Consider the following 22,363-nt stretch of genomic DNA (forward strand, 5'->3'; position numbering starts at 1 on the left):
TCGCGCAATCTCTACCCATCCACTCTGCCATGTACTAACGATTCCGGCCATTATCGCCGCCCTAAGACCCCGAGTACTTTGCTACCTGAGTATGTTGTTGCTTCCCTGACATGATGTCCTCATCGACGGACGCGAATACGCGAATTCGATTCTTCCTGTAAATAATAGAGAACGTACAACCTTCGAGTACAAGAGTTTTGTTTTTTTTTTGTCTTCCATAGGGAGAAACGATCAAATAATGAATACGGTAATGAACACGTCGACGACACGAGAACGTTAAACGCGTTTACGAGTTTACGCGAACGTGACACTTCTAACTCGTGCTTCGAATCTTTGGAACGTAATGGGTTAAAAAATGTTCCACCTTTTTGAAGCTAGAAGTATCGATAGATTCCGGTATATTCAGGTGTTCCTTGTACGCGTCTCAGGAGAATCGATGATCGAGGAAAAGAAGGAACTTACGAAATTGATTACACGTGCAGAGTCGAAAATCATCGTTACATCTTTTGAAAATATGCTGTGGAATTTTAAGTAAATTTCTTTGTAAAAGCAGTCGAAACCGGTTATATTCACCGGTTGGTAAGTCTGGTGTTAGTACCTTGATACATATGGTGGGATATTTTTCAACCCTCCATGAAAAATTAAAATAACTCCATACTAGTTGCACGGTGAGATTGTTAATATTCCATCTCATAATGAAATATCTAATTGATCTATTTTTATAGTTTTAGTTATTTTGTATTCCAATTATTCGATTCTTCGAGTCTCTGGTCAAGAAGGGTACATTGAAAATCAGCAATTGTTTAGTCGAACTTGTATTTGCGTAGAGTATACCGTTATGAGTAAGTGACATAAGTTTTAATTTTTAACTCGAGATTAATTATGAGAAGAAAAATATGCAACAATTTCGATTTATTTATTGTCCGTTACATACCTTTCTATTGCCCATATAATATATTGAGTTGTTCGGAAAGTCATTTCATTTTTTTTTTATGAAAATGAAACAAGATTTTTTTTAGAGTGTATAAACATTTTGTTAAATTATATATTCTCCATTTTGGAAAACGAAATGACTTTCCGAACAACTTAATATTTAAGGAGTAGTTTTTATACTTGAAATGTACATTTTTGTGTCCATACTCATTTCTGACATCAAGCTTCAATAAACGGTACGTAATAAATAAAATAAAGCGCTCGATAACTTGAACAAATTCTAATGCGTGTAAAAAAAGAGTTAAATATTAACGGTGGTACGACACTATCCAGTTTTCGTTGAGCTTACTATCTTCCAACCAGTTAGAATCACCCCAAACAAATAATACTGTACTATACGACCGTTAATATTTACAAACATTCAAAATCGATTTTTCCAAATTTTCCGCGTACTTTTATACGAAATACGAATAATCACCCCCGTTTCGATTGCACTCTGATTGTCGTCCTACCCTCTATTTTCACGGAAAAGTTCCGTTTAATTTAAAATATTCTTCATATTCGAAAATTAACCTCTTAATATAAAATTTGTACAAACGTAATATTACCTAGCTGAATTTTATATTTAATTCGTTACCATAAAGATGATAACGACACAAAGAATAGTTTCTGTTACGATTTTCTGATCAATTATTAAAGGGTTGTTAAACGATTTTCCTTCACGTGTAACGTTAAAACAACAAAGTAAAAAAAGACGTTTAGTTATCGATCTTGTTTCATTAAGTTAGCTCGTTTCTCGTTGAAAATAACTTCAGATTCACGATTCCTCTGCATCGCCAGAGACGTCCCGAAAAAGGTTCCAAAACCTTTATTTCGACTCGAAATATATTCCGCTTAAAAAAAAAAAAAGACTAAGTTTGTTAGCTTCGCGAGCGATGTTCAATTGAAATTTCCAAAGTAATCTGAAACTCTCGGCACACTTGTTTACGAGCGAAAGATCCAAGGAAACCCGTAGCCAAGAATCGAGCAACAGCCATGGAAGAACGAATTCCACGTGTACACTCGTTAGAGAGGATGTCAGGGTGTGAAAAGCATAGCGAGGAAACTAAATCAGTGGGAATCCCCGTAGCCGCTTACGGATCGCATATGTGCGTAGATTTAACCACTCACACACACACACACGTTCGAATGTCCCATGCTTCCGCGTTATCATTTTGAATATCTCTAAACAGCTCTCATCCTCCCTCGAAAGCCAGCCCTATCCGTCAGCGCTATCTCCTGCCGCCTTGCGTGCTCGAAAACCGGGATTGTTTTGCATCCATCCTCTTTTCCATCCTTTTCCTTTCCATCCGTGTCGTCCCTCTGGCGAGTTTAAAGAAAATCGGTGAAAATTTAAAGCGCTTACCCCCGTGGGGGTTCACGGTGGTCAGGGAATCGCGGAGCGGGATGGCTCATTGTTATCGGAATGCTTATCGTGTGTGAGGGGCTTACGTGGATTGTGCTCGGTAACCACGACTGTTACGATGCCTCGCCCACACACACCAGGGATACTACCAAATATACTCTCACCCAATCACCGACAACTACGACCCCCTGATACCACGACTACCCCCTGCTTACGATCTGTCGACAAATAGTAACGTATCGCGATTATGCTATGTTTGCACCGGCATCTATCTATGGCGAAAGATGACGCGCGGTTTACGTAAACGCGGAGCAACGTGGTTAAACAATACGAAATCCGTGCAATACCGACCGAAAGTTCTTTATGGAGATTTCAGGGAATCCTAGGCAATGTTTTACTGTATTGGTTCCCGCGTTATCGGCACGCGTGAAAATTAGGATTTTGCGTTAGGATTACACGAGTACAATCCGCTAATTTTGTAACAACGATGTTAGATGTTTTCAAAATTCCAACCACCTCCAGAGATCGTTATCCTCTTGCAATTATATCTACGCGTGTGTATATTTTTAACGAAATAAATCCCGGCTTACCCAGCAATATTTCAAATATTTTTTCTAATTGTAATATCGTGTATAATGGTAAATTGTAACGAAAATACCCGTCCTGTATAAATTTCACCGATCTGTATACAGGTATTTGTACATACCTACGTATGTTTATTTAGTTTGCGAATTTATGTACCAATTGCAGACAAATGTAAATTTAACGGTTGGTAAGACTTCGTTTACTTTGTTCTGATATTGTAAGTTTATTGGCGATCGATTTCGTTAATTTTTTGGTAGTTTCGTTTGACATTCGCGACAATTTCGTAAGCAACGACTTTTGTAATTGTTCTTCGTTTGTCGTGCGATGTTGCTGAATTCTAATTTCCGGTGCACGTCACACATTTTGTCAATTACCTTGACTGACATGTTATTTCATTTTTGGATAGTTATAATTGACAATAATTGTAGATTCGTGTTACGAGTCGGTGTCTCGACAGATGTAGAGTGTACTCGATTGTAATTTCGTTTACATTCTTCTTCGAAATATCTAAATAGATTCACTTATCTACGTTTGTTCGTTAAAATATAAATTATCCAGATCAGAAAGCATAAAAATCATCACCGTGTTTCACCGTAGAAATTACATATTTCATATTCAATTCTACATTAAATTTGCTTCCTTAGCCATATCTTTGGAAGAAAAAAAAAAACGAAAATTCATATTCATATATTTTGAAAGAAATTTGATTGCGTTATCTCTGTTTATCGCATCGATGCGTCCCTTTGTGTCATTTGACCCTGACACGACACACGACTGTTTGACATTTACAGCAAGCGACAGCAGTAATATATTCCTCGTTATAATTGTTTAAAATTGTTGTCTTACTTTGTTTCGTTTCATTTGGTACAGAATTTTCACAGACATTTTAGCTCGTTGATTTTGTCTCAGTGTCTGCCGGATAATAGGCAAACAAAAACTATAAGTTTGTACGTAGAAAAGTGTATTGAAAAACAAACAAATAAAGGAATTTATTATCTTGATTATCTTGAAACATTTATCGAAGTTACACGGTTTACTTTGTATATTGGATTTGATGGCCGATACTAGAAAGGCACAGATGGACGATTTATTTCATAAGCAACGCCTTTTACAATTGTTCTTCGTTTGTCAGGCGATGTTTCTGAATTCTAATTTCCGGTGCACGTCATACATTATATCAATTATATTTACCAATTACATTGACTGATATGTTATTTCATTTTTGGATAGTTATAATTCACAATAAATGTGACATCTCAGTGCGAGCAACTGTACGTGAACAAATTTATGAGTCCGTATATATAATTACTCCGCAAGGAATGAGACGTTAGCGACAATTGTATTACAATAAACATTGATAGGTGAGACTATCGACTAAGACCATTTCCAATTTTAATTAAAGGTATTTCCTCGATCTTTTGTGACAAGTATAATAGAACGATAAGATTAATAGTATAAATAAATACTCCGTAACGAATGAGACGGTAGTAATTGTTGTATTACAATAAACATTGATAAGTGAGACCATCGACTAAGACAATTTCCAATTTTAATCAAAGATATTTCCTCGACCTTTTGCGACAAATATAATAGAACGATCAGATTAATAGTATATATAATTACTCCGCAACGAATGAAATGTTAACGATGATTCTATTACAATAAACATTGATAAGTGAGACCATCGACTAAGACAATTTCCAATTTTAATCAAAGATATTTCTTCGACCTTTTGCGACAAGTACAATAGAACGATAAGATTAATAGTATATATAATTACTCCGCAACGAATGAAACGTTAGCGATTTTTGTATTACAATAAACATTGATAAGTGAGACCATCGACTAAGACCATTTCCAATTTTAATGAAAGATATTTCTTCGACCTTTTGCGACAAGTACAATAAAATGATAAGATTAATAGTATATATAATTACTCCATAACGAATGAGACGTTAGCGATGATTGTATTACAATAAACATTGATAGGTGAGACCATTTCCAATTTTAATCAAAGATATTTCCTCGACTTTCTGCGACAGGTACAATAAAACGATAAGATTAATTTCCATTCCAATAGAAGAAAGAAAATGTTTCGCTCAGGACTCGAACGAGACTAATCAGTTCCAGTGAGGGTTGAAACGCAACACTGAAATATTCGGTGTCAGTACTTTTTTGGACGAGTTGAGTAGGTCAGCGGCTGCACAATACGGCCAGCAAAAACAAAAGCACATTGTTATGTGGTTTTAACTAGCGGAGATGTGGTCGGTCCGTACCAGTCGCGTTTTATTCTCGACGTATACACGCGCTGTCGATATACCTGATAACGAGTTGAAAAAAAATGCCGTCCCGAAAAAAATGCAGGTTATACAGGAAATAGATATTGAAACGCGTATTTGCTGAAAAAAGAAAGTAGACCGGATATTGAAATATGTTTTCGCGAGACCGTTTTCGATCGATGCGGCTTAGTCTTGAACAAAGCAAACAAATCAGAAGGGAACGTAATGCATTTTTCGTGCGCAAAATGGTATATTGTAACGTTTCTCGTTTTCATGCCGAGTCGAAGAGCGTAGATTAAGCTTGATTTAAAAGCGCGCGTTCGTTTAAAAATAGAGCGACCTAACTGATCTAATTTGTGTCATTTATGATTTTATTCATACTATTTAATAATCCGTAGAGAATTTTCTTCGTTCGGTATCGTACCAATATCGTTTTCCCTTTTTTCAATGTACACAATCCCGGAACGATAAAAACCTACTATCGTTAATACTAATCGACCGTAGTGTTGTTACGTATTTATTTGGTTACAATTCGATTTTGGTGAAAACGTTTTACATTCCACGCTCCTAAATATTCTTGAGCCGGCGAGATCTCGTCGTTGATGAAATACTCGAAGGGAGGTAGTCGAAGGAGTGGCAGTTGCTCGATATTTTAATAAAGAAGATTGCAGGACTTCACACACTTACTTAGTCACGCGAAACGATTACGATAAATTAACAGCTCTCGTCTCATTCCCCGCTGTCTGAGATGAAAATACCCGTAGACCCAATGCTGCTTCTCCTCGGTGCACTTTCCTCATTTTAATTACCGATTTAATTAGTTTTACCAAAGAAGATGATCCAGTTCATCGTTCCATTGCGTATCGAAATCTCGCGACACACTTCCGAAATGATAATAAATAACGTTTACATTGTATTTAATCCTGTTCGTTGATAATCAGTTCGAAATGCATCGAGCGCGTTTCACGCGAACTTGCGCAGGTCGTCTCATCAGAATCGAAACAATTATTTAACTGTCTCCTTCGTTTCAGATAATACGAGATAGTATTCGAGAAATAATTGAAAAGCAATTTTGAACGAAGAACACGATGCGTTACAAAATTTCTTCCCCGGAGCGATTTTTTCGAATTGTTTCAAAGTTGTCGATACACTTTTACACGAAATCGCATTCTGTCGGATCTGTAGTGTGGATTTCAAGTGACTTGGACGTCAAAGAAACGTTGCATTTTAGAATCGTCTCAAAGAACGAATTCTCTCTTTGAAAGATTATCGTTTAACAAAGTGTACAAATCTCGTACGTACGTACGGGGATAGAATAGATTCAGAAATGAATTAAAAAAAATTCTCGCGAGGGTTGGTGAAAATTTTGATAAAAATACGACCACGTTTCCGAATAGGATGCACCTTTGAAATACAGAACGATGATTGCGTTTTATGAATTCGGCAATCGGAGAGTTAAACTACAAAGTGCAGAATGTTTGAAAATTATTAAGAATTCGCATTATCGGGTAAAAAGGAAGATCGGCATGTGGCGAATAAAATCTCGTAAATCTGGCGCGATGCAGTGCAAAAATGAAAAATAGCGAACAGCGTGTTGAAAAGTACTTGAATACCTCGACCGTTTACAAAAACTGTCTGTAACGCGCACGATTAAAAATACGTTGCATCGCAAAATCTCTGCGGTTCATTTCAATGGGGGTGAAATGCAACCGAGCAAAAACTGCAGCTAAAATATGCCGGAACGATGCATAATGCATTTTGCGATAAAATATGAATTTATGCACCTGCTGAGTTGCACTGTTTCGATTCGATCGACGATTACAAAGCTCCTCCAACCTCTGTAACGCGTGTAATTTTCACGGAATATTTCAGATTAAATTTTGAAACGCTCGAGAGTGCGCGAGCAAATATCACGAGTACGATTCATCGAAAAATACAAAGCGCCATTCTGTTTGTTATTTCCTTGCATTTGAAAAAATCTGCCGAAACAGATATTTCTCGAATCTTCTTACAATTGCCTCTACCGTTGAAAATGTTCTCTCGATTAACGCATACGGAATCGGTCACATCGATTTCAGACCTTAAACTAGTTTTCGAACTTTTCGCGAGCGTCCCCTTATAAATTCTTGCACTCGAAATTCACGGACAAAATACTTTTCTTAGCTTTATTTTGATTCATTCGACATTCGAACGGATCTTTCCTTCATTTCTTTCGATTGAATCTTTTACTCTTAACACAAAACACTACTGAAAAGAAACTATTGTTCCAATTAATAAATTACATTTACCATGATATATGATGTAGATACTGTGATAACGAAGCAGAAAATCAGAAAAATGCAACGAAAGTGTTTGTATAATTTCATCGAATGAAAATTTAGTCACCACTTTGTAATTGATCATTTCCCTGTCTCGTATTTTGTTTTTATAATCAACCCTGTACGTTCTCGCTTTCGAGTCAGTATTAGACGCGTTACGTCGATTTCTTTCTAAATTATTCGGATCGGAATTAATTTCGTTAGAAAAGAATACTTTGATAAGAGACGAGACACTTCGTAGAAACGTGTCCTGCTTGAATAATACATTCTTTCGATAATAAAGTATTTGCATAATAAAACGTTATCGTGGATTCTACTCTAGTTAGCGAAACGTTTGTTCAATCCGCGATGTTATTGTTGACGTGAGCATTATACCTACGAAGTCCGAAGCAGCTGTAACGGAGGGATTAAGGGAGCTACGCACCCTCTCGTAAAGAGTATCGGTCACTTTGTGTCGATACCCCAAATTTCATAACTTGGAACACCGAGTACACGCTGTAATTGTTACTGAATGTCGAATCAGTTTTGTTCCGATGCTAAACTAGTTTAGTTCCAACAGCTTAACCTCTCGTACAAATGGACGACTCTAGTTCCCTTGGTTTCCATAACCGCATAACAGCGAGTACTACACCTATTAATTCGGTTAGTTGCTTTAAAATACAACCACGTTGGTAGAGTTGCACAAAGACTATGTAACTACATTTAGTATGCAATCTTAGTTTCGTAAGACAATCAATATCTCTTTCTTTGTAAAAGGTAAAATTTCATTTGACATCAAAAAATAAATACACGCGAAATATGTACAAGAAGATGGAATCTAAAGCAGCATGGAGAAAAATATACACTTATGTTGAAAAAAAACTAATAATAATACGCAAAACTTGAATAATAATACGCAAATACTTTAGTTATTGCTAGTTGATCTTCCTTCATCTAATTCATGCCCTTCACTCGTCGACAACGTTGACACACAGAAGCAAACATCATCGAACCGCTCATTGAACTCCTTAATGCAATGATCAACTTCGATTCGTACACTCTCGAACAAATCAAAGAAAATCAATTGCGCGGTTAGATTCTTATTTTTCAATTGTGAAGTATTTCATTCTGTAATTCAAATTCTAATTTTTATTCTAATATTTTTTATGAAAGATTGTTCTTTCTTTCATTTGCCGTTCGAAATTTTTATCTAGGAGTTCAAAATTATCTAGACTTATCCAGATCTCGGGTCAGGTAAATTCATAAGTATTTGCGTATTGTTATTCAAGTACATTGTGAAAATTCAATGATGTTTTTCCACATAAGTGTATATTTTTCTCTATGCTACTTTAAGTTACGGTTTTACCCATCTTCTTGTACATATTTCGTGTGTATTTATATTTTTACGTATCAAATCGAATGTTACCTTTTACAAAGAAATACGTATTGATTAACTCACGAAACTAAGATTGCATACTAAATATAGTTACATCGACTTGTACACAAATTAAGGAATAATGTAGTCTTGCGACCTAAGCACGTGTTTGACTGAAAAAGACCGGTGTACCAGAAAAGAGAGTAACTCAAAGACAGAAAAGATATTAAACAGCATCATAGTAGCCGTTAAAACTTATGTGTTCCTCTAACTGACTGGTCGCTGCCCGCGGGAGACCCTCAAAAATGATTCTCGCGAAAGACGGCCGGCAAAGCGATTTAATTAACGATCTTCACGTGCCGAAAAATTTAACACTGTATAATAAACCCCGTGAAAGCTCCTCGTGTCGGTTTTACGTTACGAGTGCTCCGTAACTCTTTCATCTTCTTAATGTTTTCTTATCATTTTGCTCCTCCTCTCCCATTATATTGTTCTTCCGTGATATCGTTATACTCGTCTATATAACTGAAAATAAACAAAGCTATGTTGAAATCGATCGAATAAGGGATGAACGTGAACTCCCATCGAAGGATCCAATTTCGTTTTGTGTTACGATGCGTTCAATATCTCTTTCACGTTACTAATGGTTCATAATTTTGGTTTCTTTTACTTGTATTCTGATATTGTTGCATACAGAGATGTAGTTGCGGATAGTGAAACAAATAGCCTGTACTTTTTTCAAAATAATTTACCTTCAGCGTGGAGAAATTTTCCGTTAACAAGTTGGAAAACATTCGACCGAGATATTGAAATAATCACGAGGAAATGGTACTGAACATTTGCTTATCGTTATGATAAATTGTTAAGGTTGTCGAGCAAATTTTAACGAAAGTGTGTAATCGCACGATTTATGCAATTACAGCCACATTGAAGTAGTGGCTTACGTGAAAGAGATAAACGAAGTTTTAAATAATCGAAAGAAACGTTCACTTGCTATTCAAAAATGTCAATAATAATAGTTTAATAGAAAGGACAACTCGGTAATGAGATCACACGGGCGATATTTTCGGTAGCTTTTACGAAAAATTAGTTTTAGAACCTGTTATGGGATTATACGCTGTACGTTAAAGTATTATGATATTATATTGTTAAAAAAAAAAAAGAACCCTCCAATCGGGGCAATAATTTTTATTTACTGCTGAGGTGAAAGAAATTAATCTGCAATTCAATTTTACTGCACAATGGAAAAAAGCCACACAAACAACTATTCATTTTGGTGATACATTGTATCGTATATATACTAAAAATATTGGATAACAAATTACAGCACGTACGCGTGATTCAACGCGTAAATGTGTTTTACAGACGTTCAGATTGATCTCAATTGTCATTCACGCGTTATGCACGTGCAAATAAAAGTAAAAAACAGTATCGGTTTAAAAAATATATGCCAGTAAAACAGAAACGGATGTTTAAAATAAAATGGATTTCTTTGCAATATTTGGTTGAAGCGAATCGTAGCACGATGTAAAAGAAATCATATTGCACCGATTACGTTCGTACAAAAGTATAAAAATTCGATAAAAATTGATTGTTAACCGAGTACTGTTGTTTTAATTAATCACAAAACCGTTTTCGGAGACACTGAGAACAAGATCGAAGAATAACAGAATAATTAAACAGGAGCGAGCGAGGTACAGTAAATCGTAACAACATGACAGGAAATACTCTATAATTTACAATGATTTATAAACCTCACTATCGCAAATTAAGTACCATCCTAAGTGGTCAATCATATTTTAATGTTTAAAAAGGTTCGCATCAAGAATCGGTGTAAATTTAGTTTCTTTACTCTTAAATTTGTGAATATACAATATTTCTTTACACATTTTCGAATGTCTTCTTTTATGCGACCAAATGTCAACAAGAAAGTGCAGCGTGCAACTGAAAGAAATCAAATCGAATTTGAAATAACTTGTAGCAAATACAAATATCATTTTTATTCCATCAACTTTTACCACAAAAATGGAACAAATTTGATCTGTACCCTTATCGTATAAATCAGCAGTATAGCTGTTATTTAGAGACTTATTTCAAGATATCCTGTAAATTGCTTTTAAACCAAAATAAGCAAACAATAAATTTATCTATTTTCCAATTCAGTCTTTGGAATTAAATCGAGAAGATTTTTATTAAATAATTGCATTTGGTACGTAGAAGCAAACTGTTGTATTCGCCGCGTGTCTGGCACCTTGTTGCAACAAACAGCGAGAATCATTTTGGTGACAAAGTTAGGATGTCAATTAACAACGGTGTAAAGCACAAAATTAACGACGTATTTATGTACACAGCGTCGGTAAAAACGGCAGCTGAGCCTTCCATTACATTTCACTTCGTTCATTTACAGAATCCACACAAGCGACAATGAATTTATGCAATATTTAATCAAAGAAGCCGCTCCTAAATAGTATTTTCACTTCTTATCTCTTTATTTCGTCTTTACGCTCCTTATTCCTGGCAGCCAAGGTCGTAAGTAAAGGAGCAACCCTATTCGACGTGCCACGGAATATTTAATTAGTTTTTCCAGCCGACAGTCGCCGTCCATAAATGTTAATTGCAGATGAAGTAGTAATAAAAAGCCCCTGAGTCCTTGCCAAGCCACCCTTCTCTTCTGCCCCTTGATTCTTACGACGCTTAACGAGTACCCGCAAACATTATCCAACGAAACTCTCTATAGAGACATTTTTCCCTCGTTTATGGTTTCGCTGACATCTTGCTGTACGCAATTGCTAGATGTTTAGTATAAATCATTGCTGATCCATACAATCACCGCTCACATTTTCCGTTATTCACGGCACATATTACAAAATTACCGCCATTGTTCAAGGATGTCTATTACCTCGGAAATGGGCAACGTTTTATTCGATTATTTCGAACATCTGTTTCATTGAACGGTCACTTCGATCATTTCATTTCATACTTCAGATCGTTATTCTTATTAAACGATTGACAGATCTTGAGTTACTTATTTTCTTTTCATTGTAGAAAATTTATATTCAGATGAGAATTTTGTCCACTTCTACCTCACATCACATCACGTCTTACACGTTGCTCTGGTATTGATAATAATAATATTCCAGCATGATTTTCATCGATTTTCGATATTATTCAGAGAATATTTTGAAGAGGGTTATTGCTCCATTTTTTGATTCCTTCGGTTTATAAATTATTGTATTTATGTGGAATGTATGTATGTTTCAAACAGAATTTTTGACACAAATTTAAATATGTTTTTGCATACTAATATTGTAACCAGTAAGCGTATATTATTTCGACACTGTTTACTTACAGATCTATGTTAACTACCCCACCTTTTACATTTCAAAACTTTGAAGTTTTGTCTTGGATACCTTGGAGTTTCTGAATATTTATTGTATTTCTCACGAACGGGCATTCGCAGTTTCAACTTCGCGACTCTTTTTATTCTTTCCAAGATATCGTGATTATTTCGATTCAGAGATAGTATTCACTACGCGACTACATTTTATTTACCACGCTTTTGTATCGTAATCTCCCCTTGGTTGTTACGACGTCGGGAAAATAGTAATCTCTTTATATCTTTAACGAAAGATACAGTAGACTTAAAAAATACCATCTCGACGTTGCCAGTGTTTCTAAAATATTGTTAAGAAACACAAAGACAGCATTTCTTTAGCAGCGGTAGTTCAAACCTGAAAGTACGTATCAACACAAATAGTGTACATATGCATAAAAAAATTTTACCTAAGAGAGCATAAAATAATTAAATTCGAGGGAAATTTTCGTCGATAGGCTTCAAAAGTAAAAGTAATGGAAAATTTACCATCAGTTGCATATAACCGTAGAAAACATTTAAAAGAAATAAATTTTCTTAACCGTCTGATTTTAAATTTGTTCCTCGTTAAAGCCGTAAGAATAATCGTTCTGCTTTGTATTTGTTGTAGTTTTTATTTCGAAGCAAATCTTAACTCACAAATCGAGAACGTTTAATTGTAATAAATACTTGTATCGATTAATAGTATTATTCTTATTTCTGGATTATTACAGAGAACAGTTGCATTCCTCAAATTTGAGTTACTCCATTCTTGGAATAAAAATTCAGAATACGTGTTTACAATAATTAACCTTTTCGACCAATAACTAAATTAATCTCAGATTAAAAGAGGCTAATGTTCCATCTGGAAAAAATACAAACTATACATCTGCATTCTGTAGAAAATAAAAATAAAAGAATATTAGCCTTTGCATGTTCGATGGAATCTTTGATCGAAAAGCTCAATAATTACAAACAAGTCTTTTAATTTTAATTATACATAAATACTTGATAGTGTAAGAAAACTCTTTATCTTTTTAACCGTCAATCAACTATCTGAGAAACACATCGGAAAGAAACTCTCAAGAAGTAGAAGTACTTCATCCGAAGAAAAATTCTGAATAAAGTTCGATCTTCGAGAAAAACCACCAGTTTGTGATTAGACACGGATGGATGCACACGAGAACGAGGCAATCAGTTACAGCAATTTTATAGTCACTAATAAATATAATACTTAACAATATCCATTTTCTTGTCCTTTTTCAAACACAGTAATATGCAAATATCACTACAAATTACACGTGGCTTGGTGAATCGTATCTTAGCCGTCATTTACAACATTTTTAACGTTTTCAAAAGATATCACCTCCTAGCCGCTTATACGTATTACTTACACGCATCCTGTACACTAATCTCGGATCGAGTGCACATTCACGTGGAACGATGACAAAGTAAAACCATGGGAATCGAATGTACAGGTAACGGTAAATGTGTCGTAAATAATAGTTTTGTTGAAAACTCAGCACCGTACGAATAGGTGTTTGCTGCATTTTTACTGCACGGATCGCGGTAAAAGTTTCATTTAACGCGTTCATCCAGCAGATCTGGCAAACCTCAAAATGCAAAACACTGAAAGGGCAGTTAAGTAAGTAATTACGAGTTTCGTATACGTTCGATTCGTTGCTTAACCGGCGAAGGAGGACGAAGTTTCTGTCTCGTATTGTCAACGCTTTCAGCTTACCCCGACGAGCACGAAATTGTGGAAAAATCGTTTGAAGCTCCGACGGGAGGAGAAGACAGCCGAGAAAAATCAGTGACGATCCTCACTGGGCGATAGAAGGGCGGGCACGGCCAGAGGGGTCGTAGCAAAGGCAGAAAGAACGGAATTTAATTAAGTAAAATTACTGTCGCACGAAGAGGCGAAAAGCAAACGGGATGGGGTGGACCATGGGAGGTAGGGGAGGGATGTTGGCCGAAAAGGTGGCGATGCAAGACGTTACACGGGGAACGAGAGAAGGGAGGGAGACCGGCATAATGATCTTATCCCACGATGAGAAGGTAGTAATAGAAAGTAAACGAATTCAAGCCGGCCGGAAGTCTCGGTTCTTGCATTTTCTTAGCAGTGCGAGCCTCGCCGGTTGCCAACCTACAGTTTCGATTCGCTGTGTGAATATTTTTTACAGTGAAAATACTCCGTTGTCAACCTTGACCTGTACAATTCAATTTACCGAACGATTAATTGTTTGAAGAAATCATTTGCACTTCCCCGAACTATACGAAAGGAAAGTATTGGAACGATAGGGTTTGATGTGATTAATTAATACGTTTCTCTCGTGGGACCGTGTAAAAGAATTTTAATACCATGTTTATACACGCCAGCACGTTTTTCTTCTTCGATGTGGACGAAAGGAACACTAGACGACTTTGAACCTAACTCGTAAAAATTAATGCACGGGATTCAAAATTGAGAAGATATCTCGTAAACTAAAGGCGATTGTCGATTGTTCGAGAAAAAGATTCTTCGTAAAGGTGCCCTTGACAATATATGTATGTGTTAGTCAAGGTCATCGGATTAGTATCTTTTGAATTAAATAATTACCGAAATAGCTTATCGTTGCATACAGTTATTTTACATTGATTATTTACATATGGATAAACACGTTTTTAAACTGTAATAGACAGTTCGTTTTAATGGAACGAGTCTCTGTTGCTATCGAATTTATTATACCATGTAAAATCACGGTTATGACAAAGAATAATATGAAAATGTAAACTTAACTGTCTATTTAGAAATACAAGTGACTGATCAAGAACCTGGCACAAAAAATTCCTGTAAAGTTCACTTCCCAAGACATCTCTTAACTCTTCAACTACAATCACGTATTGTTTACTTTCAACAATTTATTCACGCGTGCAACAAATGGTCGATAGAGTGTCTTCTCGAAGAAGGAATTTGTGGAAAGTGTGAATGAAGCGACACTTGCAAAAAAAAGGCTCGATAAAATTTCACACGAGGCTTTTTCAAATTATTCCTTAGTTCCGAAGTTATCCACGCGATTAAATTATTACCGTCTTTAAATACGTTCGATTTATTACAGTTGAACGCGTTCACGATCACGTTGAATAAAAAAGAGACACGGGTGTTCCAGAACCGTTGGAATTACCCTCTCCGTTTCAACTAAAGCGAAACCAGGAACGCGTTCATCCCGTAGGATCCATGCAATCACACGGAACGGCCATTTACGCCGCGTTTATGAAAAATAATATCACCGTTCCTGGTAAGATCCTCGCCGTTTCGGCGCAACGATGATCGAAGAGAGCGAGAAACCACGAAACGAGTTACTCTTCTTACCTTTGAGATTACACTCTCAAAGTGTTGTGTGCGTCTATGCACCAGACTGACGAATACATAATTTAGAGCTTCTCGAAACAAGCATTCTCCACCAGCAATCTCTTTCAAACCAGAAACGAATTTTTACACGCACGACCGAGAAACTGACTTCTCTAGTTCCTTATACGTTTATCGAACAATTTCACGTCCCCGAAAATTCAGAAAACGTGTTTACAATAATTAACGTTTTCGATCGATAACCAAGTTGTTCTCAGATTAAAAGGGGCTAATGTTTAATATAAAAAAGATACAAACTATACATCTGCATTCTGTTGAAAATAAAAATAACAGAATATTAGCCTTTGCATTTCAGATGGAATTTCTTTGATCGAAAAGCTCAATTATTAGAAACACGTCTTTTAATTTTGATTATAAATAAATACTAGATGGTGTAAGAAAATTTATATAGGATAAAACGTTTGTCGTTTATTTGTGTAATAATGGCTCTCGTTAAAGCATTTGCATTAGATGGTTAAAATATCAGTCTTGTTATAATCGCTTGACATGTTCATTTTAAATATTTGTCTTCTCATCATTGGAATAATAGATTGTTCGATAAGTTTTGTCGTTCGATCAAATTTATTGAACAGTACTACATTGAACAATACTACATTCAACAGTTCTGTTCGATAAGGTTTAACGAACCACAAAACTTATTGAGCAGCCTAGTTCTATATTGTTCAATAAATTCGATCGAACGACAAAACTTATTGAGCAGCCTAGTACTATACTGTTCAATAAATTTGATCGAACGACGAAACTTATTGAACAACCTAGTATATAGATACAGTTCTAACATTACAAAACTAGGAAAATCACCTCCAAATTATTTTCATGAAATGTATATACTATATATTAAAAACGAATACGTAGCATCATTAGTACTTTATTTTTAATTCAAGAAGAAATGGGTCAATTAGGTGTTTTCCAATGCGTTGGTGTTGTTCCGTTAAAATGAAACTGATCGAGTATATCTGTGAATTTTACATTGCAACTCTAGAAAATTTGGATAAAAATTGGCATTTTAATTTCTAACGCGATCAATAGTGTTACAAGGAAGAGTGTCATTTTGTTGTTTGAGCAAACGTTTGCATCATTAGCGTAAAAGAAGCTTTAATAACACGTAGATATACATAATTGTAACCTACAGTGATGATGTAGAAGACGATTGCAATGACACTGATAAATAGTCCATCTATATCATACAATTCGGGATAGATTCATTCATAGAAGACGATGAATGAAAATCAGTGCGTCGATTGTGGCAATGATTACAACGAAACAAACGGAACATGTTCGCTCTCGTTGGTTTCACGAGGGATATTCTAAATTAGAAAACAAATAATTATTACACGGAGAAAAATAATAGCAATAGTAAGTAACAGTAATAATAAAAATAACCTTCTTCTATTCGATAAAAGTAATTGTTGCAGAACTCTGAAGTTCATTGAACAATCAAAATTAAGTCTGACATTGACGCAAATTGTCACAAAAAGGTTACATCTAATTAAAGTCAATCAAAGATTCGTTCTACTGTAAATTTGCGTTCTACTGAAAACAATAATAATATAGTTGATATAATGTGTATCACACATTTCCATTGTGCGAATACAAATAAAATATTACCACTTTTCTTTACTAAATTTTGTCAGTTACTTGTAATCTTAATATTATGTTTTTTTTTTGTTAAAAGTAGCATCCATTCTGTACTTCGACTTCAACATTATATAATATTTCTCGCGTAAGTTGAAAATATTTTTCGAAAATTTTTACGGGTTTCGATACTTCGACCATTCTACTATGAAATTCTATTAATAACAACTCCTTCCTTTGCAGTGAAAAAAATTGAAATTTTTTTCCAGCTTTGAACCACCGTGCGGCGTTTTGAATGTCTGCAATGTTATCGTAACGTTTTTCTTTCATGGTTATTTTCAGTCGTGGAAACAAAAAATAATCACGCCAGTGCTAACTCCGGCGAGTATGGTGAATGGTGCAATATAGTAATTTGTTTTTGTGCTAAAAACGCAGTTGCAACCGCCGCACGGTGGGCCCAACTGCCAGATTCGCGATATTGAGATCGAATATGGCAAATTTGTTTTAATAAACGCTTCATAATGGTCAAGTAGAAGTCATCGTTCACTGTACGATCTGGTGGAACAAATTCCTTGTGAATAATTCCGATTGAATCGTAGAAAAAAATAAACATTATCTTTACTTTTAATTTCTACAGACGATATTTCTTCAAAGTTGGTTGTTTTGGCGATTTCCATTCGGTACTTTGACGTTTTGTTTTTGAATTTTATCGAAAACACCAAGTTTCATCACCAGTAAGACAGTTTTAATCAGATCTTTGCAATGTTCAACACGGTTCAATTCTTGATTATCGGTTGACGTGTACGGAACAAACCGTGCATAAACTTTCAAAAGCTTGGGTTCTTGGATAAAATACGATGAATAAAGTCCTCTGATAAGCTCAATTCATTTTTCAATAATCGTATCGAAGATTTTGGCTGATTTCTTATTGCTTCGCGCAATTTTTGAATATTTTTTTCCGACGATTTTTGTTCTTGGACGATCTGAACGATTATAGTCGTTAATGTTTTTTCCAAACCGCCTCAAATCGTTTATACCACCGGTGAGCTTGAATATGCGATAAACAATTACCACTGTACACTTTTTGTAACAATCGATAAGTTTCGGTGAAGCTTTTACCAAGTTTATAACAAAATTTAATATTGTGTCTTTGAAGTTCATTTTTTGACCGGTATACGAAGACTGTCTCTCTAAATGTTATAACGTTGTTTCTAACGATTCAACTGTCATAAAACCTCAAAAAACGAAAGATGCAATTCTCCACGATATAAGTTTCGTATAGATGTCGCCACCAGTTTCTTTTATTCTTAGATAGTTCGGTTATTTTTGTGACACACCGTGTATATTGTAGAAAAGATAATTCATACCCAAACCGACTAGTTTAATGCACAATATTTCTGGAATCTTCGATTTTGTAGACCATTTCTCTTCAATTACCTTAAACGAAGAAATGAAAAATTTGACAGATTCTCCCATAAAATTCCAAAAGTTTATAGTAAAACATCAGTTGTAGTTTTTAATTTGGGTATCTAAACAGCTGAATATACATACTCGAGTGCAACAGTTAGAAGGTCAAATTCGAACACAAATTAAATATTATTTAATATACCTACATATTTAAATTTACAGGGATTTATTAGAAATTCTATATAAATATTTCTATTCGATATTAGACATACACATACTGCAGTGCAACGTAACTTGCAGTTTAACCGAGTGCAACAGTTAGAAGATCAAATTCGAACACAAATTAAATATTATTTAATATACCTACATATTTAAATTTACAGAGATTTGTTAAAAATTCCGTCTAAATATTTCTATTCGATATTAGGTATAGATATACCACAGTGCAACGTAACATTGTTTGCTATTTTATATACGTATTTTCTCAATAAAATACATAACTATCCAGATTGCGTTTGTATCGTACAATGTCAGACAAAGTGCAACATCGATATATACTGGTCTGGAGTCAGCTGACGAAAGTGCAAGCCTGTTTATAATCGGTTTTGTTAGATTTGTGGACACAAAGATGAGCATAGCTCTTTGGCTTAGTCTGTACAAACGTGCAGTCGATCTTGTAGCTGGGTTTCGGGGATCGATGGACCATTCTAAGCCCTCGGAATTGCGGAAATGAACAGAGCAATCGATATTCTCGTCTTAATAGATCGGTACGGTGACCTGATCCTGGTATCGACCGTCGGTTAAACGATTGTGCCCAATCTGGTAATCGATCGTTAAGGACAGATTAAACGCGACATTTATTTTATTTTCTGTTACCGGTAACAAGGGGACCAAGCAAAGTGTGACGATCAGATTTTAATGACGCTTCGTAGCGCGCACACACACACACATACACACACAGAGAGACTCTCCTCGTCCCCTCTCTTCTTTTCCACCTCTTCCTCTCCCCCCATCTCGTTCTCTCGATCTCTCCCTTTGCCTTCTCCTTCTCCCCTAGCTTCTTCTTCTCTCCCCTCTCCCTCTCCCTTCACCCTCCTCCTCTCTCCATCACCCCCCTCCCCTTTTCTTCTTCTCCCCCCTCTAGAACCGCATATTGTAAATATATCACATTCACGCCTCAAAAATACTGGACGGTTCGTAAAATATATTACACGTGTACCCAACGTATACACTCACAAGTGTCAATGTTACTTTCTGCATACGTTTGAGCACATTTTTCATAGTCTACCACTAATCTTCGTTCGTTTCTTCCGAATATACACCTCCTCCATATGTTTTACATACTTCTGCATATAAATATATATAATTTGCACATGTTCCACAGCCGCAATCCATTGTCGATACCACGAATCTTTGAGTACGTAAATGGAAGTGTTTTCATCGGTAGCCTATTGTCACTGTATTCAGTGTGTTCCCGATGGACATCGGAAAATATCATCACTCATTGAACGGAACAATAAACCACGAATCGAACCCTGCCCGGAAGCCCCGTTTACTATAGAATCGTGATCGTTCGGGAACCGATCTTCCACCAACGATGTCAATCGTTGAACCGCTGCGGAAAAGAATGCTCTATCTTAGATCTGGAAAGAGCGGGTGAACGTGTCATAGGAACAGTTAGGTAGCTGGTCGATCGGATCGGTTCTATCTGGGATCGTACGTGACGGTAATGAAGATGGCTGGTAGGCCTACCTTGGTCGAATACAAGGCAGCGGGTGGTCTTGGCAGCGAGTCCCGGGGGCAGAGCGAACCTGTAGGCCGGGCCCAGCGACAGCCCTAACCCCAGCCCGAGCGCCTCCGCGCCGCATCGGCCCCCGAACACAGGCCCCACTAGAATCACCCACATAACAACGGTCATCAGTCATCGTCATTAACAATACATTACACATTATACAGATTAATACAAGGTTCATGCAAACTCTCTCCTTTCGAACGATTAATTCTAGAAAGATCGAGGAAGAAGGTCGTGCCCACCCCGGTTGGAGAACCTTACAAATATTTCCTCGGTGTGAAACGTTTGATGTTATCCATCGTGGATTATGTTGTCATCCACATGGCAATTGATTATGTTTACAATTGATTTTAACGGAGCGAGAAACACAGTAATTGTAAAGAAAACAAGGAAACGGAAGAAAGGGTTTGGGTTTGGGTGAACGATAATCGTCACCCATGGTGTAGAAAGTATAAGAAAGAAAGGAAAAGTAGATCGAACGAAAGATGAAGTAATTGGATGTGGTCGGTGGTATTATAAATGCGTGGCACGAAATGGAAGAATAAAATGTAACTTATCGAACGCAATGCAAAACACATCGTGCGAAAAGTGGATAATGGATAATAAACGATCAGAGTAACGTTCTTTCGATTTTGTATTGTATTATATTATCTACTGAATTTATTCCGTAGGATCAAAACTTCCCGATAATGTAAAATTTGTTCAAGACATTGGTATATTCGTGTTATTTCTTTTCTATTGTACGAACTACCTTTGCTCGTAAAATATTTATTCCTAATATAGGGATAAATAACTGCAGTAATTCCCACTTAACGAGTAACGAAGTTTTTTCTTTCGTTTGGATAACAAACTCACTTCTCATTGTTTGGATTTATTTTCATTAAGAAAATCCATTAATCGTGTTTAGAAACAATAGTATTTGAAATTTCTATTCAAACGTTTCCCTCACGAAAATTACAAACTCCTCTAATTCAGTGTTATTTAAATAAGATCGCTCGAAGCACACGGAAATTGAAATGTTTCCAATTGTTTATAAATAGTACGATAATGTTTACCTACTCGATTATAAAAAGGATTCTCAAGTCTGTGTGTTCAAAACTCAATTTCCTCGAGATTAATCCCCGTGACTAACGTTTCTAGATTATAAGTACACTCGAGTAAACTTCAAGGTGCTTAAACGTTCCGACAAAGAATATTCGATATTCGTATCAAGTATTAAATCTGCAGGACGCTTATAAGACGGATTTTAACTCCGAATCGGTATTAACGAACAGGATCAAACGAACCGATGACAATATTACTCGAAAGAGTGCCGATCTGAATTCCTTTATCGATTTAACGCTCTTAGAAACGAACAAGCGTCTACTTATTACGATCTAATATAGATAATAGCGCATTCGTAACGCTTTATGTTGGTTTTTAGTATTGAGTCAGCACGTGGCGGACGGTTGACTATTAGAGACCCTTCGTGTATCTCATCCAACCCCACAGCTTAAATTCATATCCACTAAATGAAAGCTACAAACGAATCTTTTCGCGTGTCCATATTTTAATAATACGTAAAGATAATTTGTTTATAACATCAGGTGTTATAATATACACGAGCAGTACAAGTTTTATGTTCGAATTGTTTGGTATTTCGTGAGATTTTACTACATCAATTGGGTAAACTTAACATACGAAATAAACTGTGCAGTGAGCTGTATAGTAAGGTATTATTGTATGCATATGTCATTTTACATTGCAAATATTTATAATTTAGGAAACTAATTAAGTGGTTAAAAGATGAACCCTATCAGAAAGAAGCATTTGACAAAATCGATTTCTTTTGAAGAAAATCACTCTTATTAGTTACGAACACTGATCAGAAACATTAAAGGTTTCTGTTATACAAAATATTCTTTCTCTGTAAATTTGTATTTATCAGTTACTCAATCGAGATGAAGAAATTTAA

The 22,363-nt window shown here is 35.8% G+C and overlaps 1 protein-coding gene across 10 annotated transcripts in view; it reads right to left on the minus strand.

Moving 5' to 3' along the window:
- The window catches only part of LOC143144634 (E3 ubiquitin-protein ligase RNF220), a 255,843-nt gene that overhangs the window by 156,928 nt on the left and 76,552 nt on the right, over positions 1-22,363 (minus strand). For 7 of the 10 annotated variants that reach the window (XR_012991474.1, XM_076307246.1, XM_076307241.1 and 4 more), the window contains one exon: positions 20,370-20,507. The exons of the other annotated variants lie outside the window; for them this stretch is intronic. Coding sequence is in view for 6 of the 7 variants with exons in the window: in XM_076307246.1 (XP_076163361.1) it covers positions 20,370-20,507 (138 nt within the window). In the remaining variant the exon portion in view is untranslated. The remainder of the gene's footprint in view (positions 1-20,369; positions 20,508-22,363) is intronic. 10 annotated transcript variants of the gene reach the window in all.

The sequence above is a fragment of the Ptiloglossa arizonensis genome, chromosome 3 (assembly GCF_051014685.1).
Source record: "Ptiloglossa arizonensis isolate GNS036 chromosome 3, iyPtiAriz1_principal, whole genome shotgun sequence".
NCBI lineage: Eukaryota > Metazoa > Arthropoda > Insecta > Hymenoptera > Colletidae > Ptiloglossa > Ptiloglossa arizonensis.